This window comes from Hylobates moloch, unplaced genomic scaffold (genome assembly GCF_009828535.3).
Source record: "Hylobates moloch isolate HMO894 unplaced genomic scaffold, HMol_V3 SCAFFOLD_6, whole genome shotgun sequence".
In the NCBI taxonomy this organism is placed as follows: Eukaryota; Metazoa; Chordata; class Mammalia; order Primates; family Hylobatidae; genus Hylobates; species Hylobates moloch.
The window spans coordinates 76,512,129-76,539,554 of NW_026652281.1; the positions used below are offsets into that span (position 1 = coordinate 76,512,129).

Consider the following 27,426-nt stretch of genomic DNA (forward strand, 5'->3'; position numbering starts at 1 on the left):
CGCCACTGCATTCCAGCCTGGGTGACAGAGCAAGACTCCGTCTCAAAACAAACAAGAGCACATTATTGTTTCCCAAGAATTGATAGAATACCTTGGAATGTTTGTAGAATATGAAATTGTTGTAATGCTGAAATACAAGTCACCTATTTATTAATAAGTTATATTCTAAAAATATTTACAAAGCTTTTTAGAGCAAGGAAAACTAAAGGTAGCTTCCAGAAACCTAGGTGAGAGAGGATTGTGGGGAGGTCTCAGGCATTGCCATTAGCTACTAATTGATACTTGGGGCCAGTAGCAAGGTAACTCCAGCTTAAATGATGAAGTTTACATTCTAGGATTGGAGGAAATTGCTTGTTTCCCAATGTAAAATTTGCTAATTTTAGGTTGTCTTCCTTGATACGATATTGAGATAAAAGCTATACTACTTGTGGCTTATTAAAGTGAATTGTACCATATAGTGGCTATATAGTTAGGGTTAGGTTGCAGGTTGTGTTTTATTTCAATGAATGATAAAATAATAATTTGCCATGTCTTCTAATAAGAGTGAAAAACTGAAAATGAACCTGTATGCAACATTATTTTTATCTCTTAATACATTTTGGGAAAGTTAATTGCAACTGTGTGGTTCAGGGATTTAGTGCAAGAAGAAGAACAGTTGATGGAAGAAAAGAAAAAGAAAAAAGACGACAAGAAAAAGAAGGAAGCTGCTCAAAAGAAGGTAGTATGTGTGTAAACTATTTATATTAAGCAGTTTAAACATAGAATTAAAAAGAAAATTACTCTTACAGATTGTTAAGGCATTTATTTCATTTAATGTTTTAGCTTTAATGGAGATTCATTTTAATATTTAATGTCTTTGAATATGCATATAAAGTAACTTGCTGAGTTTGTACAATTTAATGCATAGTTATTTAATCTTGCCAATAGTTTTTCAAAGGTAAGTACATTTTATAGATCTTTATCTTTCAAATAGCTGTTCCTAGGTGTTTCATAATATATCATTTTATAAGTGGGAAGAGCATGGAATTTGTAGCCAAGTTGAGAGGATTTGAAATCTCACTCTCCCACATAGCACATAGAATGGTGTGACCTTAAATTTTATTTAGCCTCTCTGGGCCTTAGTTTCCTTGTGTTTTGTTAAATGAGGGTTGAATTGAGATGGTGTTGTTATATGTAATACAGAAATAGAGTATTAAAGGAAAATGTAATAGACATAATAGGAAGTAAAGTGTCAGTTTCTTTTTCCCTCTTTATTTAGTACCTGGGCTGATTTTTAAAGTTTGCAGTGTACATTAGCCTTAAAATAAACCTCGGACATTGTTTACTGCAAGGGAATTCTAAACTAGCTAATTTAGTATAGGAAACTATAACTAAATGCAAAGTAAGTAAAAAAAAAAAAAATCTGTAATTATTAAAAATTTTCCAAATTGTTAATACTAAAAACTGATAATAGTTAACTAAATGGGCACTCATCTCCTACTATGTCAAGGTTTCAAGACATTAAAATGCTTTAAAAACCTAGTGAAATTACTGTTTCAATTTTCTGTTCTAATGAAAATTTAATTTCTGATATATGCCTTTTTTGAGCCAGGCATTGTCCTAGGAACTGGATGTAGACTATAGCAAGATACTTATGTCCACATTATTTAATAGGGGAAAACACAGGCTGTAAAAATGGCAAGTGAGGCATTTATGGGGAACTGTTGCAGTACAGAGAGAGAGAGGTGCATAACTCAGGCTGAGATGGGGCAGAGAGAAAGAGAAATTTCCTTAGAGTAGGAATTAGGTGGATAAGGAGCAGAATAGAAAAGGATTCCAAACAGTGAAAACTCAGAACTACGTGGTAGCCTGTATGCGTTAAAGGATGGGTTTTGCTTGGGGGAAAGGGAGGGAACCAAGGGTAGAACTCTGAAGAGATGAACTAGGAAAGGCTAGGAGGTTTTCTCAGGGCTTTGGGGGAAATGCTGAAAATGTTTTAGTAGAGTGACATAAAAGTTTGTATTTTAGTATGTTTACCTTGGAAAATTGTGGAACTGGATTAGAGGGAGTAGATACGAGAGTGTGAAATACTGGTGAAGGGACTATTAAAGTAATCCACAGAATTTGTTTAAAGGATATAGAGGGAGAGTCAGCTTAGATTGACTCACAGGTTCCAGATGAGTGACTACATTTGAGAGGAGTTAATCAGGCTAGGGGATACAAGGAAAGGAGAAATAATAAATAATTCAGTTCTACATGTCCTGAGCCTAGGGGTGTCATCAGCAAGTATTAGGGGAGGAGAATTAAGTATGAGATGAGGGGAGATGATGTGGCCCTAGCCACCTGCCTTTTGGTTGCTATTAGGGGTGCCTGGGAAGGGATGCATAGGTATATGCCATGGTTAGGGTTTTGGTAGGCTTCTCGTGGTTTGGCATTGATGGATGCCTTGGGCCTCTGTCAGAGTCTGTTTATGTAGGACAGTCTTTGCAGTCTGGTCGGTCATTGCTCAGGATTTCTTATGAGAAAGTTGTGTCCTCTGTAAGGCTGAGGTTGCGGTAAAGGCTCATCAGACTCTTGTTCCACAGTGTGAAAGGCCATTTGCCCAATGAAAAGAGCTTCTAAGAAACTTAAGAGGTTTATTGAAAAGGATGGTTGGATATACTTTATGTAGATTCAGTAGTTTGGCAAGCATCTGAGTGTTGAATTAGGCTCTGTTGGTCCCTGTGTCTAAGGAGTTCAAGAATTAGCTGATAAGTCAGAATGTATGTCAAATGGCTAGAGAAGAGACCTAAGACAATATATAAGTGTATTTATTTGGAATTTATTCTATTTACTGGGAAATTTTAAGAAAGGGAGGGGTCACTTGAATGATATCTTTAAATATTGTATTTTTGTGAATATAATTTTAAAGTTGTAGCGTATACAGCAGTGGCTCTAATTGTTACAAGTACATCTTTACATTCTTGTATAATCAAATCTCTAAATCACCAAGTCAGTATAGGTGGTCACTTATGTGTAGGCAGCTTATAAATAAGCCTGTAACACATGAGTGGTGATTATTGGGCCATTTGACTTCTCACCAAATCTGAAGTGACAGCTTTTCATACTGTTGCCCACTTCATTCCTGTCTCACCCCATGGTTCCAGTCTCTCACCTCAACCATGTCCTTACTAGAACCATCATCAGAAGCTTAGGGATATAAGAAGTTTTTCCTTCTTTTGCCAGATCTTGAGCACTGATAGGGTATTCCTGTGTGTCTCATAGACACATCATAGTATCTGCCCACTGAACACAATATAAAGGAAGGTTTAATACCTCTAATAAATGTTAAGTTTAGCAGGCTAGGCCGCTACTGTAAATTAGACTGCTCTCCAAATTTCAAATAATCAGCTTACAACTGAATTTGAATACAACCTGTTGGTGAAGTGAGGACAGCTGGTATTTCCATAGAGTGTTACCAGATAGCTCTTGAAAAGAAAAGAAAACCCCCAAATGACACACTTACAGCCCATATGAGGAATTGTGAGTCACAGGGTTTTTAAGACAGGTTTCCTGGAACTTGTCTTTTGTTGCTAGTAGGAGCCAGCAGGTGTATCCAGGCAGATATCTACATGAGCCAGGTGGGCAGGCCCATTTATATAAATGTTGGCACATAAACGCACTACAGTAAAAAGTCTATTTTATGTAATTTATATTTTCTTATTTTTGAAAAAGGCCAGATATTATCTGTTCTAATACATTTTGTTCATTTTTAATATAAGGAACCTAAGCATCAGAATGAATTAAGTGATTGACCTTGGTTTTATCATGGTGACAGAACCAGGAATATAATTGAAATCTCTCTCCTCCAGCTGGTGCTTTGCCAAAACCCTGTGCCATGACTTTATCCTTTTCATGCAGGATATTATCTTACACTTTGCTTTATTTTTTGTCATTTAAAGGTGAACTTTAAAATTGGGAAATAATATATTGTGATAATTTTTATAATAGGGTATAAAATAGGTTCTTATGCCGTGAATACAGAAAATGCATACATTTAATGGTCCCCAGTAGCCACTGTGGTTTCTTTAAAATTAACACCATGGGTTATTTTCTATTTTAAATAAAAAGCCAGATAACACAACTTCCTATAAAAACAATTAGACACCGACAAGGCTTACAACAATATTTTCATTATGATAGTTTTTATTATCCTATCATTTAAATATTAATTTAAATATTTAGATTCTTTAAAGAGCTTTTTCACATTAAAAACAGGGTGATTTTTATTATATTTCAGCCCCAATGCATTTCTAACTAATATGGAGGCCGATGACTTTTGTTCTTAAAATTTTTTGAAAAGCCTTTTCATCAAAGATTATGTATAACACTCTTTTCTGTTTCATATCTAAGAACCAGGGCTGCTATTTTCTGATTCTTGGGCTTAGAAAATAATTTGATAGAGCATGGAAATGTAGTTTCCATACTTTAAAAAAGGAGGGGGGTGACAGTAGTAGCAGTAGGTTACCATGGATTTCTCTCCAGGTTCTGTTTTTAGAAGAAATTTCTCAAAGGGATCTTAAGGGAAATGTAATGAGGAGGAAAATAGAGGTTGAGAAATAGGTTAATTATAGAGGGATAGTTTAGTGTACCCTTTAAGCATGCAATTGTAGTTCCTAGAAAGCATATAATGGTTGAGGGCCAAGGGGAAGCAACAATACAAGTTGGGATCTCTTGGCGTTGGGAATGTTTCAACATCCATGGGCTTTTTGCTGTTACTGTGTTAAGAGCTGAAGGGATTTTTATAGGTGTTATTGACTTAAATATACTAAATTCAAGTTTAAATGAGACCTAGGTTTTAGAGAGCTTCCAGCTTTATTGCCATTTTTGAGGATCGTATTCAGCAGCTTAATTAGTAAATTTTCTCAGTAACCTTGGTGGCAACATGACCAGGCCTGAGTTGTGCTCTCATAGAGAGCAGTTAGGTGTTGCCTTACAGTCCTGCCCCTCATTGCACCTTACACTTCTCTTTTCCTCTTTTATAAAACTCATTTTAGTCAACAGATCTGGATTCTAGACTGAGTGCTGATTGCTAAGTCATAGGAAAGCTCTCTGAGCACTAGGTATCTCATTTAAAGTCAGTGAATTGAACTAGATTAATTATTCTTAATGTTAGGTTATAATACTTGACACTGTTAAGACATTGTAGATGATTAGAAAAAAAGAAAAGCAAGACTTGGAAGGGATGAATGTAGAGTCAGCTTATTTCCAACAGTGAGAGCCAGTCCTGAGCCAAAGCATGGGCAGGTAGGGCTGAAGATAGCAGCCGCCAGCGCCACAGCAGCAGCTGATGTCTGCTGAATGCTTTCTATACGTCAGGCTTTGTCCTAAGTGCTTTTATATGAGTTAAATCCCTTTAACCTTACAACTCTGAGGCGGGTGTTTTTGCCACAGTTCTATAGATGAGAAAACTAAGCTTTAGAGGAGTTAACACATTTGACCATGGTCACACAGTGTAAGTGGCAGAGCCAGGTAGGCAGTCAGGCTTTAGATCCTGAGGTCTTAACGAAGTGTGCTTCAGGACCATGTTGTTGGGACAAGCAGTGCAGAGCCTGACAGGCAAAGCAAGTGGAGTGCTGTGCTCTGCCACTGCGCTGCTGTCTTCAGTAATGAAGGAGGCAGTTGTGATCATTGCTGGTGGAACCATAGCTCAGATTTTTTTTTAAAGAATAATGTATTAAAAATGGAAATAATTTTGCTTCTAGATTGGCCAGAATCTTTTAATTATCTGTGTGAGAGAATTTACAGTGATACTTCACATTTGAAGTAGTGTTGTATAGTTTTTCAAAAAAATATCTTTCACATTTTATTATTTGACCCTCATAATAACCCTGAAAGGTAAGCAGGACAGTTATTTTGTCCATTTGAGAGATTAGGAAACTGAGACCCAGAGGGTTTAAATGATTAGAGCATTTCAAAGTAAAAAGAACCAGTCAAAATTAATTTTAATATATTTTATATAACCTAATATAGCTAAAATGTTACTATTTTGACATGTCAGTATAAAGTATTATTAATAAGGCATTTTGTGTTCTTTAAAAAATACCGAATATTAGAAATTTGATGTGTGTTTTGCTCATCTCAGTTCAGACTAGCCACATTTCAGTCAGTGGTCGGTAGCCACATGTGGCAAGTGACTATTGTTTTGGATAGTGCAGACAATTACTCTTAAAATGACTGACCCCACCTGGAAAATTCTTTTTAATAATTTGAATAATGTACTAGGTCTCCAGACCAGCCCGCAAAAACCGGTTTTAAAAAAGTGGAACTCTTAGTTCCGTTTCTTCCTATTCCATGAGGAGCTCTTGGTTTCTATACTACTACGTTCATTCCTTCTATACATTAAATCCAGTTCTTCGGGGCAGACACACCTTAGGTGTCTCCATGGGGCCATTCTCTGTTGATGACAGAATACTGAATGAGGTTGACCATTGTTTTAAAGCAACTTTTTCCAAAGGAGTTGTATAGCATACATCCTTTATGTTGTAAGGCCTAAAAGACCAACATTGTATACTTCGTTTTGTTTTGCTTTTTTGTAGAGATGGGGTTTTGCCATATTGGCCAGGCTGGTCTCAAACTCCTGGCCTCAAGCATCAGCCTGTCTTCTGCCTCCCAAAGTGCTGGGATAACAGGCGTGAGCCGCACCTGGCCTACTTTGGGTTTTTATGTGGTCATTCTTTCTGTGTTCTGAAACAGTGTCCATTGGAAGTAAATTGTGAAAGAGACCAGGAGAGTGTTTTTCTTTTTGTTTGTTTGTTTTGTTTTGTTTTTAAGCCTTTCAACATGTAAAAGAAATTTTCTGCTAATTCTTTGACCTCAGAAGATTATGCATCTTATTTTTTGACATGACATTTCTGATACCTAAAAGTGTTCATATACTAACTTCTCTCTAATAAGACTTGTTTTTCTACTCTCAGATTTTAAAAAATGATTTTCTCAGAAACAAATGAAGTGTTGTTAGCTAGTTGGCTGGTTGTTTGGCATTGTCTTTCCATCAAAGTTTTTTTTTTTAATTTAAATTTTGATCCATAGGGTAAAAGATGAGCCTCCATTATTTTGTATTTCACTAGTGCTCTAAAACTTAGCAAAGCACTTATGTGGTGGATCAAGACTCCCTGGCTTTCTGGGGAAAGATTAATGTTTGGTGTGGCTTCAATATTAGGGTAATTACTATAGCTTTTACCCATATCTATAATAGTATAATTTAAAATGGTGTTTTTGATAACAGTAATTTCACATAACTAAGCAAAATGAATTATGCCCCATGGCAGCTAAGAAAAGCTTTATTGCCATTTAGAAACAAGAGCTGGTTATTCAGTTACTAATTATTCAGTCTTTTCTCACCTCCCTTCCTGTTCTTGTATCTGTTATTTTCAGGATTCCCATAATATTGATCTTGATCAACAGATTGATGTTTTGCTTGAGTTTTTCTGTCTGTGGTTCTTTTTGAGGCCCTTGGGAGTTTGAGCTAGTCACCTCGAGGTAACCCTGCTGTCCTCAAGCCCCTCTCCTCAGTTGTGGTGTCAGAAAATAAAGGAAGAGCAGACATTGGAAGGCAGTGAAAACAGAGTTCATGTCAGTTCAGCTTCTGATCACAGTAATTTTAATGGATTGTCAGATGTGTCAGAGTGATAAATTAGTTTGAAATTTTTTTCCACTCAAAAATACTTAGATACTTAAAAGTTGACTAAGTTTAATTGCAATAGCAGCCTAACCTCCAGGAGTTAAATTTAATACTAATTTGGCCAAAGTGATTATATATACAGCTTTTCTTACAGAAAACCTAATTCATCTTTTTATCACTTGTAACAATTTTTGAAGCCATTTAAACATGCAAAATATATTAAATCCATTAAATGTAAAGGTGGCAGTTTGTATAAAAATCATTTTTAAAGGACATGAGAAAAGTGCAGCTCCCATTTAAAAAATTATATACTGTCATACAGTGATGTCTTCTATGCTTAGTGTCACAAAAATTAGGTATTTTAAATTAATAAACATAGTATCAGGGATAATGGGGCACATCTGTGGGAAAAGCATGCTTTCCTTGCATATCTTTTCCTGTGCAGTTCATCTATTTGAGAAATTCCTTATTTAATAAAGGTGTGTATGTCTTATATTAATATATGAACATTTTATCATAACAGCCCATTTCTTTCAGTTTCATATTTACATTGTTTTTTGTTTGTTTGTTTTTATTTTAGGCCACTGAACAAAAAATCAAAGGTACGTTGTTTAAAGCTATTTTTTATCCCTTTTTTCATTAAAGCAAGGTTGTTTACGTGCATTTTTGTTCACCTCAAGGATGGGAGAGAGAAGAGCATGAAAGAAACGGTTGGGATTAGACTTCTTCAGTGACATACCCTGGGGTCGTCCTTTGGGATTTCATGGTTATTGTGGTGTTTGTGACCACATTTAGAGTGCACTGCCTCAGACCTGCCTTAAAGCTGTCTCATAGGATAAGAGTAAGCACTGCTTCCTAAGGTACTCCCTTGTTTTGACTCTTGGGGCACAGGCACCTTTCCTTCAGTCTTCCTTCTAAAAGTCTTCTTGTGTGGGGTAACCTCTAGGACCCCACTCTATCCCTTAGGGGTTCTGCCTGCTTTATTTCTTGTTCTCTGAAGAATGTCCCCCATTCCTTCTTATAGACAGGTAGTGACATCCATCTCTATTATCACTTAGAATAGTAGATTGCAAACCTTACACATTGTGTCAGGTTTGAACAGTACCCATTAGACCCCAAGCAAAAGACATTGGAGTGATAAGGAAACAGGAGACTAATTCCTCTCAGATCCTGAATCAGGAGTTCTTCACCCTCCCAGGAGCTGACCACTTGGTAATGAAAGGTGTAAAGCTCTCAGGTGCTGAACTTGTTAGGCCTCAAGATTCTGAATTTTTATTTTAAGCTCTATCAAAAGTATAATCTTACCCCTCAAAAAAAGATGAATGAAGGAATGAAATGGTTCAAAGAAGGAATGAAATGGTTCAAGCATGATTCGAGACACAGAGATAAGAAATAACGTGATGTGGCTTGCAGTGGTGGTATTCCATAACATGATGTAGTATGCAGTGGTGGTATTCCTAGAGTGTTAAATATTCAGTGATAAGTGGGCAGGGTTGAGGCTGAAAAGATAGATAGGGGCCAGGTCAAAGTGGGTTAATTTATGTGCTGTTTGTACCAACAAGCTTGGACTTTTTATGTGACAGGCAGTTAGGAGGCATTCAAGACTTAAGCAGAGTGACATGGTGCTTTGTTTTACTTTGTTTTCCATTTTTTAAAGCTATCAACTACTGTACATGGGCAGTATTGGTTGGAAGACAGATAGGGATTTGAAAGGTAGAGCTAAGAGAAGAAAGGCATTGTGAGCAGAGGAGGCAGGTAGACAGCATGGGGAATACAATATGCATCTTTTCTCTCTAGAGTTGGGGGGAAGTGACTGAATATAGGCCCGGAGATAGAGGGAGCCACAGGGCTTCATGTTGGTTAAGCCAGCAAAGGTGTTTGGATTTGGAATGTCATGGTCATAAGCTGTGCTTTAGAAATTTAACTTTGCCAGTAGTGCCTAAAGTCACCAACAGAAGCAAGATTAGAGAGGGTCATGAGGGTTTGAACTGAGGTGTTGGCAGTAGAGGTAGAAGGTTGGTGACTTATGTGTGAGGGATAATTGACAGGACTGGCAACTGGTGAGATCAGAAGAGGAGTTGAAGGTGCTGTTGTGGCTTTGAACTTGGAATGTCTACGACAGTTACAAGGATGCGGAATGTAGGGAGGAACATTGCCAAATTAGTAGGAATGTTACCAGATTAATTTTCCTAAGACTATTTTCCCCACTCCTCTCCCCCACATAGCAATGGTAAGTTGTCCCTAGTTGTTCTTGCTTCAAGACCAAACTCCTTTGCTTAGCTTTCAAGGCCCTCATTAATCTAACCTCCCTTGACCTAACCAGCCTGTTTTCCATCAGTCCTTATACTTTTTAGAGCATTCTTATCTCTTTCATGTTCATTCTTGTTTCTTTTTTATCCAGTTTCTCAGCCAAGGATGTCTTTATCAGGCCTTTCAGCTTTCCTAAACCTCTCAGAGTTCATCCTTGAATGGGTCTCTCCAAGTACCATTGATCTCTCCCTTTCCAGTTTCTTAGAATGTTATAATCTGAAATTTGGGCACTTGGTTATATTCTTAGATTTTTGACTGATCCATGGATATTTGTTCTTCAACATCTTTGAGTACCTAGTGTTTGTATCATTTCTAAATGTAAATAATTTTCTTCTAGCCTTACATAAAATATGAACATATTTAGTCTTCTTGTTTTTAGATTTTTCCACAACTCAGAATGATAGGCTGAGTATATGAAAGTCACTTCAGAATACATTTTGTTGTTTTGCCAGCGATTTCACTCGTCATCCTTCTTTTCATGCTGTCTCTCTTCATAATTGTTCACATTTTTTCTGATTCATGAAAATGTATTGTTTTATTTCTGTGCTATGTATTTGTCTAGGTAGTATTTATAGTTTGGGGTTCACACAGTGGTTAGAGATTACAAACTGGAGACTTGAGGGGCAGACGTGGCCTACTTGGTGGTGGTGGTGTTTACTAAACTTTGTATTTTGGAATAATTTTAGATTTACAAAAAAGTTGGAAAGATAGTACAGAGACTTCTCATATACGCTTCATTCAGTTTCCCTGATTATTAGCATCTTACATTACCATGGTACATTTGTCAAAACTAAAAAACCAACCATGATACTAACCTCACCAGTTTTTCCATTAACGACTTTCCATTCTAGGATCCGATGCAAAATGCTACCTTGCATTTAGTTGTCAGGTCTCCCCAGTTTCTGGTTTCTGCAGTGTTTTTATTATTATCCTGAACATTTTAAAATGACTGCCAACATTTAAAAATCAGAAGAGTCTGCCTATTCCAGAATTCTTGCTTCTCTTGCAGTTCATAATGTCAGTATGATTTTTTTCTCTTTCTGTGTTGTAGAGTCTGTGTAAAGACCAAGTTTAGCTACATGTGGCTGTCAGGTACTAGAAATGGGGCTGTGACTGAGGAACTAAATTTTTAATCTTACAGGACAACATAGCTCTAAAGTGTAATGGGGAACATAATGACATTCTTGAAAGTTTTATTCTTCTGACTTCAACTTTGAAAAACTGTAAAGAACATAAATATTTGAATATTTAAAAAATCTTTTAAAATATGTATCTTATGAGTATGTCCTTGAAACAGCAGGAGAGTGAAGTGCTAAAAAACTTCAGGTGAGGTATAGGGATAGATGGATAAATTTTAAGATGCCCTGTGGTATATATAATGTAAAGGCAAGGAAAGAGCTAATATTCCTTCTTCAGAGTGTCCTTGGGAACTTGGTTGAGAATAAGAAAATTTTTTAAAAACAGTTTTACAACTCTTGATCTTAGCCAAAAGGCCGAGAAGTGATAAAAACAGTTTTACAACTCTGACATGGACTTTTTTTTTTTTTTAAGGAGACAAGGTCTCGCTCTGGAGTGTAGTGCACAATCATAGCTCACTGTGGCCTTGAACTTCTGGGCTCAAGCAATCCTCCTGCCTCCTGAGTAGCTGGGACTGTAGGAGCAGGCTATTTCTTTTTCTTTTTCTTTTTTTAAACGTGATCGTGCTACGTTACCCAGGCTGGTCTCAAACTCCTGGACTCACATGATCTTCCTGCCTCAGGCTCCTGAGTAGTTGAGACTGTAGGCGTGAGCCACCGCAGCTGGCTGACATTGAGTTTTTTGGGAAGCATGTTGATTGTACATTGATTTCAAAAGAATACGTAAGCACTGTTGATTTTTGACAGCTAATTCTCTCTCTCTCTGTCTCCTATCCTCTTTTTCCTCTGTCTCTTCCCCTCCCTGTCTCACTCCTTCATATCAGTGCCAGTGCTTTTTTTGAGTGATTTCATGAGCAAGCTATCTTCCAAAGAGTAATAAACCCCTGAGCTCCTAAGGGAGTTATGGGAAGCCCAGGGAGATCCTGGTGGGAAACAGCAATGGAGAAAAAAGGATTAAGATTTTATTTTTTGGGTGGTAAAATAGTGAAGTTTAGTTTATTACTGCCGTTCTGTTTCTGGGTTAATTAAAAACTCATGAAATTGAATCAACATTTATACATTTTTTCCTGCCACAATTGGCACAGTTAGTTTTTATCAATTCTATCCTTAATATTTGTTTTTCTATCAAACACAATGTTACTACATCTGGGTGATAAAAATATTCACTATTAAGTCAGCTGCATGTCAAATCATATTGTAGACATTATTATAGCTGACTTAGAGCACCTTCTATGTGCCAGGCACTGTGCTTTATTTCATTTACTCAAGGAAAATGTTCTAAATATTTAACCACTAATAATGAATGGGTATCAGCAATTCAGAACAGGGTCCTAAAAGCTTCTTAATGTGCTAAGAGTTACTTTAGTTACTGAATTTTGGAAATCTTTGGGATCCAGGGCAGGGGCTGGGTACTCTGGGACTCACATAGTCTATATTTAAAAATTGATGTGGGAGTAGGCCTTCAGTGTATATTAGCACAAGGTAAGTTTACATTTAATCCTCTCAGCAGCCCTTTGAAAGTAGATATTAGCACCACTTACAGGTGAAATTAGGCTAGGAAAAGTTAACTAACTTGCCCAGGTTATGCAGCTAACGAGTGCCTGAGCCAGAATTTGACTACGAACTTGACTGGGCTCTACCGCTTCTGTTTCTTTAAAAACACCCCTGCAGTTACATGGAAGACAAGATGTGAAGGACACACCATTGCTTATGCTGCAACAATAGTCACTGAATAAACTAAAACAACTCATCTTTTAAAAGGAATCCAGAAAGATCTTGGAACAGATTTTATAGTATTTCTCTATTGATGAAGCATGTAGAATTTTTTTAAAAAAATTGTAGCACCAGTATAATTTTGTGAATCGGATGATTTGACAGCTTTGTGATGGGTGAGGCATTGGGTCTTAAATTGTTTATTACATCTTTGGTTGTTGATGAAAATGAACAAGAGTTTTGAGAGCCAAGCAAGCAGCTGATTCTAAAATCACCTGCATGCTTTGATCTCTATGCAGTAAACACTGATCCTTCTGTGGAGCAAAACCAGAGTACTAAATTATGTTCGAAGTGTTTTTTTTGCTACACCTGTAAGGGAAATGTAATGACAATTTTGCTAAAAAAGAACCCTTAATTTCATCATTCTTCAAAGGGTGGAGGACTCTTTCTGAAGGGCTTGGACAACAGTTAAATCCCTTTCCTGTATGCCTGTTGACCAGTACGTTTGTTAAAGTCATAGCACACAGTTTAGCCTCTGGAATGTGACTGAGATGGCTAAGTTTGTGTTGAAGGAAGAAGTTTTTAGTTTGTCCCCTTCTCATTAATAAACAGAGCACCTCTTTACTTTTTCTTTCAGTCATCACTGCCAGTATCATCCGTGTTTCACTATCTCATGAGGTCATCTTGAGAAATGAAGGAAATGAAAAATACTTATGTAATAATCCATTATTCTAAACTCAGGTTTCATAAAGTGACATTGTTTCCTTCATTCGTCATTCATGAAATACTTACTGTTTGCCGACCCTGTTTTATGCAATGTTATGGTCACTGGTAATAAGCGTGAACAAAACAACCCCCAGGTTCCTGTTCCCACTGCACTTCCATTCTCATCTTTATTTTAGTAAAGGTAAATATGTGATTAAAGGCCTTTATCATTTACCTGTGATCTGAACTTATCACTCCATTTTCTCCATAAGATCTTATTTATTATATATATTTAAGGTGTACAACATAATGTTTTGGTATGCATATGCATAGTGAAATGAATACTACAGTCAAGCAAATTAATATACTTATCACCTCACAGTTAACCCTGTTTTTTTGGTAGGAGCGCCTAAAATCTACTCTCAGCGAATTTCCAGTATACAATACAATATTATTAACTATATATCAGATCCCTAGACTCACCCACATAACTGCAACTTTGTACCCTTTGACCTGTATCTACCCTCCCTAACCACTATTCTGCTCTCTGTTTCAATGTATTTGACTGTTTTTTTGTTTTTGTTTTTGTTTTTTTAAGATTCCACTTATAAGTGAGATCTTGGCAGTATTTTTATTTCTGTGTCTGGCTTACATCACTCAGCATAATGTCTTCCAGGTTCATCCATGTTGTGGCAAATGGCAGGCTCTCCTGTTTAAAGGCTGAATAATATTCCTTTGTATATATTTGCCACAATTTCTTCTTTTCTTTCCTTTTTTTTTGAGACAGAGTCTTGCTCTGTCGCCCAGGCTGGAGTGCAGTGGCATGATCTCAGCTCACTGCAACCTCCACTTCCCGGGTTCAAACGATTCTTGTGCCTTAGCCTCGTGGGTAGCTGGGATTACAGGCGCGTACCACCACACCTAATTTTTGTATTTTTAGTAGAGACGTGGTTTCACCATGTTGGCCAGGCTGGTCTCGAACTCCTGACCTCAAATGATCCGCCCACCTAGCCTCCCAAAGTGCTGGGATTACAGGCTTGAGCCACTGCGCCCAGACCACAATTTATTCATCTTTATTTATCCATAGGTTGTTTGTTTCCATATCTTGGCCATTGTGAATAATGCTGGCATGAACATGGGAGTACAGATATTTCTACATGGTTCTAATTTCATTTCCTTTGGGTATACAGTAATCCCCCCGTATCCACAGAGAATCCGTTCCAAGACTCCAGTGGATGCTTGAAACCTCGGATAGTACTGAACCTCATATATACTATTAATAATATGCTTTTTCCTATACAACATACCTGTGATAAAGTTTAATTTATAAATTAGGTATAGTAAGAGATTAACAACAACTAATAATAAAATAAAATAGAACAATTATAATGATCTATTGTATCAGAATTTGGTCCCTCTCTCAAAATACCTTATTGTACTGTTCTTGCCTATTTTTGTACTGTGGCTGATCATGGGGTAAGTAAGACTTTGGAAAGTGAAATCTTGGAAAAGGAGGGGGACTACTGTATACCTAGAAGAGGAATTGCTGAGTCATATGGTAGTTCCAGTTTTAATTTTTGTGGGAATCCATAAGACCTTAAGTTTCCCAATTACAAGCCTTCTATTATAACGAATTTCAGGAACTTTGATGGCTTCGTAGGGGTTACTGTACTGCCTAGATTCTCAGAGGAGAAAATTGAGGCTCAAGTAGTTTGTAACTTCAAGCATGTAACCTAATGATACACGGAGAAAATGATAATTGCAGGGCCATTAGGGTAAACAGAAGAGGCCACTCACAGCTGAAGATGACAATCCCAGAGAGTCAAGTCTAATCACCCCATTTCCCCATAGCCTGTTTCCATCACACAGGTTGGGTAGTTCTGCTGTTAGAATTGGGGCTTAGTTCACTGTTTTTCTCCACAGTCTGCATAGTAGAAATAATTTTTGTGTTGTAGGATGGTATTAAGTAATAATACCAGGATTTTAAATGTGCTATGGTGGTTTTTTATGAGATATTTAGAAGGCATATGTGCACTAACCTCTTTAAAATAGAAGCATAGGTTCATACCAGTTAAGAATTTACTAATGGCAGGTATTTTTCTTCCCGTGGAAGATGTCTTTGAGCTATGTAACAAATAAGATTTGTAGCTCTGCACTAACAGGATGAAAAAAAAAATGGCCTTCCACTTTCATGGGAAATAGTTAATAAAATGATTATTTTTAGGTAGATCATGTAACAAAGTCACTATTTTTTCTTTCCTCCTATTGTGAAAGGAAAATGATTTCCATAGATTTATACATGTAAGTCTAGATTTATGTACTCAGGGAGGCTATGAAGAATGCTAAGGAGACCCCTTTTGGCTTTAGGCAAGGATTATTTCTAACAAATGTAGATTTGTTGCTTTTAAATACTAATACATTATTAAATTTGGTAGAAATGAAAGATTTTATACCTTCGCATGTCTGATGAGACTGATCTATAGGACAAAGGAAACAGGAAGTAGATACAAAAAAACATTAGTTTAATGGCTATGAAATAATTTTTAAAATGGTTAATCGGTAGTTAGCCCTTTGTTTTTAGAGAGTTTGTTTTTGCCCTTATAATTAAGATGAAAATAATGTATACTAGAAGGAACACTTGTTTGGGGATCAGATTGGGTTTTAAATTTCACCTCTGCCATTTACTAGATGTTCGAGCATGAATAGCTTTCTGAACTGTATTTGCGTCATCTGTAAAATGGGAATAATATTTCAAATTTATGGAATCACAAAGAGAATAAAGAGATAACAGATACATTGCCTGGCATCTGGCTGATACTTGGTAAATTTTAATATCCACCATTGTGGTTTTGCAGTATCCTAGCAACCTTTCAGTCCCTTGAAATGATATGCTAGCAGTTTCTGTAGTTAATTCAGGGTTCCTCCACACCCAGAAGTGATTTGCTTTTGCTTCCCATTAAAGCAGAACCCAGCCCAGCAAAGGTGAATCACAGTGCAGTGCGAGGAATAGGTCTTAAAACATGAGGATGGGATCTATCAACTTGATAAATTTGGCAGGCCAAAATTGATATTTTTTCTTTGACTTGTATTTATTTGTTTACCATGCATAATCACTTGTACTTTTTTCTTTTTATCTTTTTTTTTTTTTTGTCATGCAGTCTCACTCTGTCGCCCAGGCTGGAGTGCAATGGCGCGATCTCGGCTCACTGCAACCTCCACCTCCCAGGTTCAAGCGATTCTCCTGCCTCAGCCTCCTGAGTAGCTAGGATTACAGGCACCTGCCACCATGCCCAGCTAATTTTTGTACTTTCAGTAGAGACGGGGTTTCACTATGTTGACCAGGCTGGTCTCGAACTCCTGACCTCAAGTGATTCACCTGCCTCAGCCTCCCAAAGTGCTGGGATTACAGGCGTGAGCCACCGTGCCCGGCTACACTTTTTTCTTTTTATGAATTGCCCATCCTTATTATTTGCCCATTTAGTTCTTGGACCTAGAGTTTTCGTTAGCAATTTGCTTGAGCTCTTTGTATAATAAACTCATTAGCATTTCATCAGATGTATTTGATGCAAATATTTCCCACATTGTGGAGCATATCATATATATGAAGTCATTCCGAGGATGAGATACGAGGCAAGAATATCTAAATTTTGCCTAATCCCAGGCATCCCATTGGGAATACATACACTGAAGTTGCAAATACATGTTCAGGAGGAGGAAAGCACAATTAAATCACATTTGTACTATTAGTTTGGACTTCAGTCCTAAACTCTAGTGTGTTGAATGCTTCTCTGTATTAGATTTAGTATCCTTAAACTAAATCATAGCTTTCCTTAGATTAAGGAAAGTCGAGGTGAGGAGGGTTGGGAAGGAACAGAATGGATCCCTTTAATTTCTTCTAAAGGACAAGTATTTTCTAGTTTCCCTTTTAAATTGGAATATACACGTTTGAAAAAATACACATCAGTATTTTATCTATTTTATCAAATGTATTAATTTTTATACTTAAAGTTCTGATTAATTTCTATGCTGAGTAAACATACCGTTTTTCCAGATTTAGAAAATAGTTTGCCCGTGTTTTGTAAAAGCTTTTAAAATCTCTAGCATTTTATAGTATTAATTGTTTAATTTAGCTGAAGTTTATTTTTATACTGTATATGTGGGACTTTTTTCCTAATTTAAAAAATCAACTAACCATTCTGTATTTCTTGACTAATTTATATCTTCAATGATTTAATGACAGTTTCTTTATTATATAACTTTAGGGAATTAAAAACTCAGTGGAAACTAACTTCTACTTGAATGTTCAGGTATTATGTTTATGTTGTTTCTTATTTTTAAATTTTGAGTCACAAATGGAAGCTGAAGCTCTCTAGAGGTTGCTACAGTGTCTTCCAGAACCTTTTTCCAGACTTACTCAGCCATGAGAACCCCATGTGATACTTGTTTTTAAATATATGGATTCTGATTAGTAAGTGTAAGGCTGAAGAATCTTTTGCTTCTAAACAGTTCTAATAAGCAAATTTGAAGAGAGCCATTCTGTACTTTTATGTTATGGAATAGAGATTAATAGGCAATCTAAATTTTTTTCTTTTAAAAGGTGTGCCTGGGCCAGGTGCGGTGGCTCATGCCTGTAATCCCAGCACTTTGGGAGGCCGAGGCGGGCGGATCACGAGGTCAGGAGATTGAGACCATCCTGGCTAACACGGTGAAACCCCATCTCTACTAAAAATACAAAAACAAAATTATTTGGGCTTGGTGGCGGGTGCCTGTGGTCCCAGCTATTCAGGAGGCTGAGGCAGGAGAATGGCATGAACCCAGGAGGCAGAGCTTGCAGTGAACCAAGGTTGCAGCACTGCACTTCAGCCTGGGCAACAGAGCAAGACTCTATCCCCCATCTCCCCCCTCCCCACAAAAAAAAAGGTGTGCCTGAACCTGGGAAATAGACCTTTGATCATCACACTTTTCTGAATTACATATTTGGGCAAGACTCAATGGCTTCATTAACCAAAGATTTTGAAAATAGCACATTGTGAATATTGTGGGTATCCTCCATCTCAGAAAGAAGATCCTGTGCTTTACAACAGACATAACTTGCTCATTTTGCTGAAGAGCAGAATTTAGTAATTGGGACATTTCATCTGGAATTCTGGAATTTCATTAGTGAAAAAACTCTGGGAAATACGTTATTCAATGATCTTGACCTGGGGGAGTGTATCAAGACAAATCAGCTGTGTTTCCCTTTGTGTTGGTAATTTAAGGTGGTTAGTATTTGGGTAGAAGATAGAGTCCCGCTGGCTGCAGTGGCTCACTCCTGTAATCCCAACACTTTGGGAAGCAGAGGCGGGTGGATCCCTTGAGGTCAGGAGTTTGAGACCAGCCTGGCCAACACAGTGAAACCCCATCTCTACTGAAAATAAAAAAAATTAGCTGGGCGTGGTTTCTCGCGCCTGTAGTCCCAGCTACTCAAGAGGTCTGAGGCTTGAGAATCGCTTGAACCCAGGAGGCGGAGGCTGCAGCGAGCCGATATCGTGCCACTGCATTCCAGCCTGGGTGACCCAACAGGACTCCGTATCAAAAAAAAAAAAAAAAAAAAAAGAAGAAGAAGATGGAGTCCCTTGAGGAAGCAGAGCTAGGTGCTTCCCTAAGGCCCAGGAAAATATATACTTCCTGATTTTGTAGAATTTCTGAAGTGAATTAAAACTAAGTCATTTCGATTTAATATTTATTTTGAATTTGGTGTCTGATTTTTAACTGATTAAGATATCTTGCTGTTTGGTATTTTTAGGAACTTTTCAATAGAAATATTAAGACTTGTGTAAAGTATAAATACAGTTATATTTGATAGCAATTTTTAAACCTTAGTTTTTAAGTTTTTAAACAGCCATTTAATTCAAATGACTTGCTAAGAATTGGCAGGAGTTAATGGATTGGCAAACATTTAGTATTTTCCAGATCAGCTACTGGCACTTAAAGCTGCAGCCATTTACTACAACAGAAATTCTAACACCACGTATTGTATCTGTCAGCTTAAAAGCTAGACTTTCCCTCTGTGCCCCCCAGAGTTTCACAACCGACTGAAGTTAGTACTGGACAGGGGATGTATATTATACAGAGGAACTATGTTATAAATCATCCAGCATGCTTATTAATGAGCAAGAAGAGGATTTTTGTAGTAGTACAGTGTTTGGCCGTGTTTTAAATAAGTTTGATTTATGAACTCATTTTCATTAAACAGAACTGCACTTTGCATTATTCAGCTACCTGACTTCTCTGCCCCTTGCAATCCTTTAAAATATAATGAGATAGAATTCAAGTTATTGGGCCTCAAATACAGGTTGGAAGAAGTTGGCAAGCAGTACTTTGAGAGCAGTAAAATGACACTATGCTTTTCCTTCATTTTCTACTGAAAGCTGCAGAGTGGGAAAGCAACAGAAGTTGGAAACACCTTTCTTTTGGAATTTTCTTGGTGTTGAGAATTTTCTAGTCTACTTTGAAGTTCTCATCAGGTTTGTGACTTTTGAAAATCTGTGCCCCAGTGTGATAATGCTGCTGCTGTTCAGGAAAGCTGGAAGAACTGATTGCACCCAAGCTTGTTTGCTCTCCCTCTGATGACTAGGCAGATTCTTTCATGTGCAAATTATTGAAAGCTACCTTATTATTTTAGTGGAACAGCTAGAATCATTGGTTTCAGAGTTTACAATTAAAGAGAATACAATTAGATATTAGAAACTAACAATAGAGAAGAAAGAAATATGTGATGTTGCCTGATAAACAGTTAAATTTTAAATGTGCTAGGTTATATATTAACTTTTCTTCTATCTATAAGGCTTTTATTTTTTGGCTCCTAAGAGTGTAAAATATTTGCCTGTAATATTTTTAAAAATTCTTATTAAAAAATCTGTAGATGACACTTTTAAAAATATTTGAGCAATTGTACTTTAAGGATTTTTAAAGTATCAAGCATTCAGAGTTAACCTATTTGAGTGGTAGAAAGTTTGTCTTGTGATTTTTAAAAACCCTTCTTGATTTGTTAGTGAATTGTTACAGTACACCTTTGTCTTGGTGATAATGCCTAATCTCATTTGAGAAGGTAAAAAAAAATTTTCTTGGCCGGGCCCAGTGGCTCACACCTGTAATCCCAGCACTTTGGGAGGCCGAGGCAGGCGGATCACGAGGTCAGGAGATTGAGACCATCCTGGCTAACACGGTGAAACCTCGTGTCTACTAAAAACACAAAAAATTAGCCAGGTGTGGTGGCGAGCGCCTGTAGTCCCAGCTACTCGGGAGGCTGAGGCAGCAGAATGGCGTGAACCCGGGAGGTGGAGCTTGCAGTGAGCCAAGATCGTGCCACTGTACTCTAGCCTGGGGGACAGAGCGAGACTCCGCCTCAAAAAAAAAAAAAAAAAAATTTCTTAATTACAATGAAAGATACTTAGGAAAATCCTATGTTGTTGCTCTTACTTGAGAATAACATTTTCTAACTGAAGAGCTTTCATTGGTACACTCCATCTTCTAAGAGCTTAACCTGATGGTTTTTTGTTTTCCTATATAACAATGCATATAGAAATAGTAATTTTAGGTAAATTTAAAGTTTGCCAAGAGAAGTATTAAAAAACACTTTATATTTTATAGGTGTTCACTAAGTTATATTTTCTAGAGGTCAACTTAGGACTCCAGTCTCTTAAAGTGACATCATGTGTTAAAGCAGCATTTTGTGTACTGTATTTCTGCCAGTATTTTAGAAGATTTACCATGTAGCCAATATGAAAACTATTATACAAAGTTAAATAGTAGACTTTGACAGATAGGAATAATGTAAGGGCTTGAGGTATTAAGGCATGGAAATTGATGTTTTGGGGATTGGTAAGATTGATTGTTGGCTGGTCCACATTTAAATTCTTTCTGTTAAACTTGTAGACAGTCAAAGTGAAGTTCATTAAATATTTTCTGAAATCAATTTATTAAGGTGACATAAAGTATTTTAAACATTTAAGGAAGTATTAATTAAAATGGTATTACAAATTTAGAACTTGGCATATTTAGAACTTTGGTTATATTGTCTATTCTTGGGTTTTCATGTGAATATAAGACAATTGCTATTTTTTTCAATTAAGAGGCTATTTTTTAAAACAGTTTTAGACTTACAGAATGATATGTTTTTATATAAGAAATATCAAGAAAGCTTGTAGAATAGCAAAGCTTAGCAAAAATTAATTTATTTGTCTTCTTGGTTCATTTCATTATTTCACAAAGTGGGGAGTCCTGATTTGGAACACAGACTAGGAAAAGGTAGGGTGAATGATTTGAATAGATAATTTTTCCATTCTTAAAAGTTTAACTTGTTCATTTGTGGACCAGTTAAAATTTTGTTCCCATTTCTTTAAAACCGAAATAGATGGGTGGGGTCACAGTATGACAAAAAAAAAAAAAACCCTAAAAATAGAGCTCTTTACTAGATAACTATGTTTTATCCTAGCTAAATGAAACTCTTTTCCATTAAAATCTTTTTTGATATGGACCAGGGCAGTCTCATGGCCAATTAGAGAAGCTTCTCACATTAATGATCTCAGTGGCTGGACTTGTCCTGCTCTCTCCATGCTGGCTGTAGGTGTTTTTTAGAGCAGAGATTTATTTAAAACTATTGATGCATTCAGCAGCATACTAACCAGTGACCATCATTCTTACTCTTCCTCTTGATCATTCTTTCTCTTTTCTTTACTGGTTCTTCCTTATTCCACCTCTTGAATGTTGATATTCCACAGTGTTTAATCCTCAGTATTGTTCTATCTTGTTTTGTATAGATCCAGTCACTTTGTGTATGCTTGGCAATTCCTGGATTATTCATTCAACCAGCATTTGCTTTGCTTGGTTCAGGAAATGCTAGTGATAAAGCGAAGGAGAAATAAGAAAGCAGCACTTGCAGAGCACATTGACTGCATTGTAAGGGATTTGTAAGAGTTTCATCAGAATAGAGGAGGGCAATCTGGTTGTCATAACATGCTTCTAAGATATGCCCAGTCTGGGGGTGGGGGAGATTAGTTGTTTCCTAGGCAAAATGGACAAAAATATTTGCAAGAAAGGTATCAAGGCATTTTGGGCAAAAGAAATAGCATGAAAGAACGTGATACGTTTTGGGGAATTGCAAGTATTTGGTGTGGTAGAAGAGAATGCAATGAGTGTGGACATAGCAGGATATGAATCTGGAAAAAGGTAGAGAGGGGCCGTGCCAAGGAGTTTAGAAAGGAGTTCCAAAAGTGGTTTTATGATACAGATAACTTGGGGCAGGTAGATGATAGATTTTGGAATGCGTGAAAGTGGGTGGGGCAGGGATCAAGACTTGAGCCAGGCTGGCAGTCCCATTAGGAGGTTTTTGTGAGAGAATTGTTGAGGGCCTAAATCAATTGTTGAGTGGTGTTGGAGACACAGGATGCATTTGAATTTGAGGTAATCTGTTGGGCCTGTTGACTGACTAGATACAGGGGAATAGGGAGAAATTGAGGAAGAAATTCCTGCGTGAGTAACTACATAGATAGTTAAGCCATTACCTAAAATGAAGTTTCTCTCCCATCACTCTGGCAGTTATGACTTATTCTTGCCTTTACTTCCCTCCTTCTGTCTGCTGCTTAAACCCATTCTTTAGGTTTTGTCATTTCTTCCTCTACAACTCTTTTCTCACCTGTATGTTGAATCTTAAATCCATATGTTTAATCCAAACTTTTTTGAACTCCAGAACCATATATTCAGTTGCATCCCGTGTGTGCATATTCTGTAGCAGTGGTTCTCGAAGTTTACCTGAGGACAGGATCCCTAGGAGGCTCACCAAAACTCTTTCATGAGATCCATGAGGTCAAATCAATTTTCATAATAACAGGAAGACTTTATTTGCCTGTTTCACTTTTATTATGAGTATGTAGTGGAGTTTTCCACAGGTGACACAGTGTGGGATATCATAACAAATTGGATGCAGGCGCATATGTGATAATCCACCTGCCTTCAGTTAAGCCAGATGTTAGAGAGACTTACAGAAATGTTAAACAGTGCCATGCTTCTCACTAATTTTGTTTTGGAAAATACAATAATTTTTTAAAATGTATCTATGTTCGTATGTAATGAATTTATTTTTAACTCACTTCAAATATTTGTTTAAACTTTTATTATGGTAAATGTATATGCAACACACACAAAGGAAACCTTTTGGAGTTCTCAGTGTTTCAGAGTATAAAGGACCTTGAGATCAAAACATTTGAGATGTGAGTCAGCAGACGCAGTTTGGTTAAGTGCCTTGCCACATGGTCATATAGCTAGTAAGTTGCAGAGCTGAGATTTGAATCCATCCAGTCTTTTGAACCTATGCTTCTTGTCCTGGGACAGTTTAGGTAAGATTAATATTACATGTTCCTTGAGGATACACACCCATCCACACACACCCCCTGTAAAGTTATCTGAGCCTGGTGCGTGTTGTGTTGTGTTGTGTTGTGTTGTGTTGTGTTGTGTTGTGTTGTGTTATTCATTCGTTCATTCAGGAGTTGGGGCCTTACCACGTTGCCCATGCCTGACTTGAACTTTTTGGCTCAAGCGATCCTCCTGCCTCAGGACTACAGGCGTGTGCTGCTGTGCCTGGCTTTTTTGTTTTTGTATTCCTGGTGTGTTTTGGAGGGATAAATCTTGGGAGACCCTTTCAGAGTTTCTGCTGTTATACTGTAGGACCTTCTGTTCCTCTGTAAGCTTATTTTGGTAAATTATATTTGATAAAGCAGAGTTTGAAAAACTACAGTCTGCAAGTGAAATCTGGCCCACTGCCTGCTTTTGCATATGCAGTGTTATGGAATATAGTCACATCTATTTGTTTGCATTTACCTGTTGTCTATGACTGCTCTGGTGCTACACTGGCAGAGTTGAGTAGTTGTCACAGATTCTGTGGTCTGCAAAGCCCAAAATATTTACTCTCTCATCTTTACAGAAAGAACTTGCCAACCCCTGTTGTACAACATAGTTCAATTTAGTTGGGTTTTGTTTTACTGGGATAGATTGTATATAGTATTTTCTTGTCTTTTGATAATCTCCACGTTTGAATTTGTGTCTTTTTCATTCCCAGTGCTATTTATATCTCTTGTTTTTATTCCCATTGTTTGGGATGACCAAAATTTAGCCTGACTTGTTGGTAACAGTGTTATGTTGGTGCTCCATCTTATACTGTGCTCTGCAATAATTTAAATGCGATTAGATTTAGAGATACATGTTTCTTTTTCTTTTTCTTTTTTCTTTTTTTGAAACAAGGTCTTGCGGGAGGCAGACAGAGGTTGCAGTGAGCCAAGATCGCGCCATTGCACTCCAGCCTGGGCAACAAGTGCGAAACCCTGTCTAAAAAAAAAAAAAAACCACTATTAAAGGTCATGTGCAGTGGCTCCCAGCACTTTGGGAGGCCAAGGCAGGAGGATCACCTGAGATCAGGAGTTCGAGACCAGCCTAGCCAATGGCAAAAACCCATCTCTACTAAAAATAGAAAAATTACCCAGGGCTGGTGGCACACACCTGTAATTCCAGCTTCTCCTCAGGCTGAGGCATGAGAATCACTTGAACCGGGGAGGTGGAGGTTGTAGTAAGCCAAGGTTGCACCACAGCACTCCAGCCTGAACGAGACTCTTGTCTCCAAAAACAAGTATACACTAGTGAAAAAGAAAAAGTATGGTAGTATTCATCAGGGAAATTATCTGATCCTGATGGACACTTTCATAAATTTATTTCTTCTATGTAAACTAGTTAATCTATTTAGATTTCCTGCCTCTTCTATGGTCAGTGTTAAATTACTCCCTCCTCCAGCTTTTCAAACTATTTATAGACTTGAACATAAATATATTAATTGCAGAAGGTCATTTTTTTCCATTTTCATTTTTTTAAATAAAGTTAACTATTCTTTTTCATAGAAGCATGCCTTGGATTATATAGATTTACTTTAAAAGTTATTGATCTCTCTTTTATATTTACTAATTCCATCTTTCTATTTCCTTTACTTTAGTGTGTGCAGGTGTTTTCCCCCTTCTTGAGTTGGATGCATTATGTTCTTGTTGGAAATAAGGCTATGAATTTTTTTTTTGTGCACTGGTTTAGCTGGATCTTAAAATGTACTGTATGCAGTGTTTTCAGTATTATTTTCTTGGTAACCCTGTAATTTAGTGTTTATTTCTTCTTCATCTTGAAATGTACTTTTTTCTTCTTTTTCTTTTCTGTTTTTAGCTGCAAAATTTGTGTTATGCAGTTGAAATTTATTTAAGGCAGATTTTTATTTGCTAGTTTTATCATTTTAGTGACTGCATTGATTGCATTGTAATCCAGAAATAGCCACTGTATTATTTCTAGCCTTTGCAATTTATTGATGTTTTCTTTGCTGCTGTATGGCATGTATGTATGTGTGTGTGTGTGTGTGCACACGTGTACGTGCATGCATGCATGTTAACCTATGATTGTTTCATGGGTATTTGTCAAAAAGATGTTACTTGTTTTCAAGATACATGGTTTTGCTTTTTTCCAGTTTTCTCTGTCTCCATTTATTTTACATGTTTTGGTATTATGAGGCTTGGCATATAAAAGTGCTTAATTGCTCGTATCTTTTTAGTTGTTTCTTTTATTATGAATATGAAATTTGTCTTATCCTTTATAATGCTTTTCTCTTTGAATTTTATTTTATCTGTTATCAATATTGTTTTCATTTTAATTTTCTTAGCCTTTCTTGGTTGTGTATCTTCCTCTCTACTTTTTTTTTTTAACCTTGCTGCATTGTTTTGTTTTAGGAGTGCTTTTTGCAAAGTATATTAAGTTTGTTTTTCCTTTCTTAGTTTAAGAGGCTTTATCTTTTAACAAGTGAACTTAACCCATTCACATTTATTGTGACAGATATTTGAGGGCTTCTATTTAGCATCCTAGTTTGCATTAACCAGAACTTTGAAATTTTTTAAAATTCCATTTTCCGTGTCCATTGAATAGATGAAGTTTTCTAATTTTCCTTTTTCCCCCCTTCCAATGGTTTGGGTGATTATGAACATAATTAACTTAAAATTTTAACTACACATACACCATAGCCAGTGTTAGTATTGGTATTTGTTACCTAGCAACCCCCACCTATGTTCACTGTTTACTCCTTCTGCACTCATTACTTCTATGTCTTATTTTGTATCTAAGATTGTACTTCAGATTAGCTTCATTTAATAATCAGTAGTTACATTGTCTTGATGTCTTTACTGGTTTTAATGAAGTTTTCTGGCCCCAGAAATGAATACCTATCTCAGCTTTGTATTCCACGTGGTACTTTACTGATCAGAAGTACAGCAGTTACTTGAGTTCATGCCTTCATATAGATCATTCAGTTTTTGTATATAGGTTATCTTCTGGTTCTTTGATAAATAAAAAGCATCTTCCCGCTCCTTTCTCACACACCTTGTTTGGACCTAAAATTGTCACTTTTTTTTTTTAATGTTTAGATTTTTAAAGTAATGAAGTGGCAACAAACCTGTATTACAGCAGCAGGTAGCTGCCACCTTAAGTTGATATTCAGTTGCCAAATGCCACGCTGAGTCCAGTACTAAGCATGTAAAAGCTGAGTCAGCATTTTTATGTTCCTTATAATGTTACATATACAGTTGTCCCTTGGTATCTGTGATGCATTGGTTCCAGGACCCCCAACAGATACCAAAATTCATGGATGTTCAAGTCCCTTATATAAAATGGTGTAGTATTTGCATATAACCTAGACACATTCTTCTATATACTTTGAATCATCTCTAGACTGCTTACAATACTAAATATAATGTAAATGCTGTGTAAATAGTTGCATTGGTTTTTATTTGTATTTTTATTTTTGGTTTGTTTGTTTGCTTAGTATTTTTGATCCACGATTGGTTGAATCTGTGGGTGGGGCACACATGG

At 36.8% G+C, this 27,426-nt stretch overlaps 1 protein-coding gene across 6 annotated transcripts in view; it reads left to right on the forward strand.

Annotated features, from left to right (window-relative positions):
* Positions 1–27,426, forward strand: part of TNRC6A (trinucleotide repeat containing adaptor 6A) — a 213,661-nt gene that overhangs the window by 135,295 nt on the left and 50,940 nt on the right. For all 6 annotated transcript variants that reach the window (XM_058440833.1, XM_058440835.1, XM_058440834.1 and 3 more), the window contains exons 3-4: positions 631–718; positions 8,223–8,244. In XM_058440833.1, coding sequence (XP_058296816.1) covers positions 631–718; positions 8,223–8,244 — 110 coding nt within the window. The remainder of the gene's footprint in view (positions 1–630; positions 719–8,222; positions 8,245–27,426) is intronic.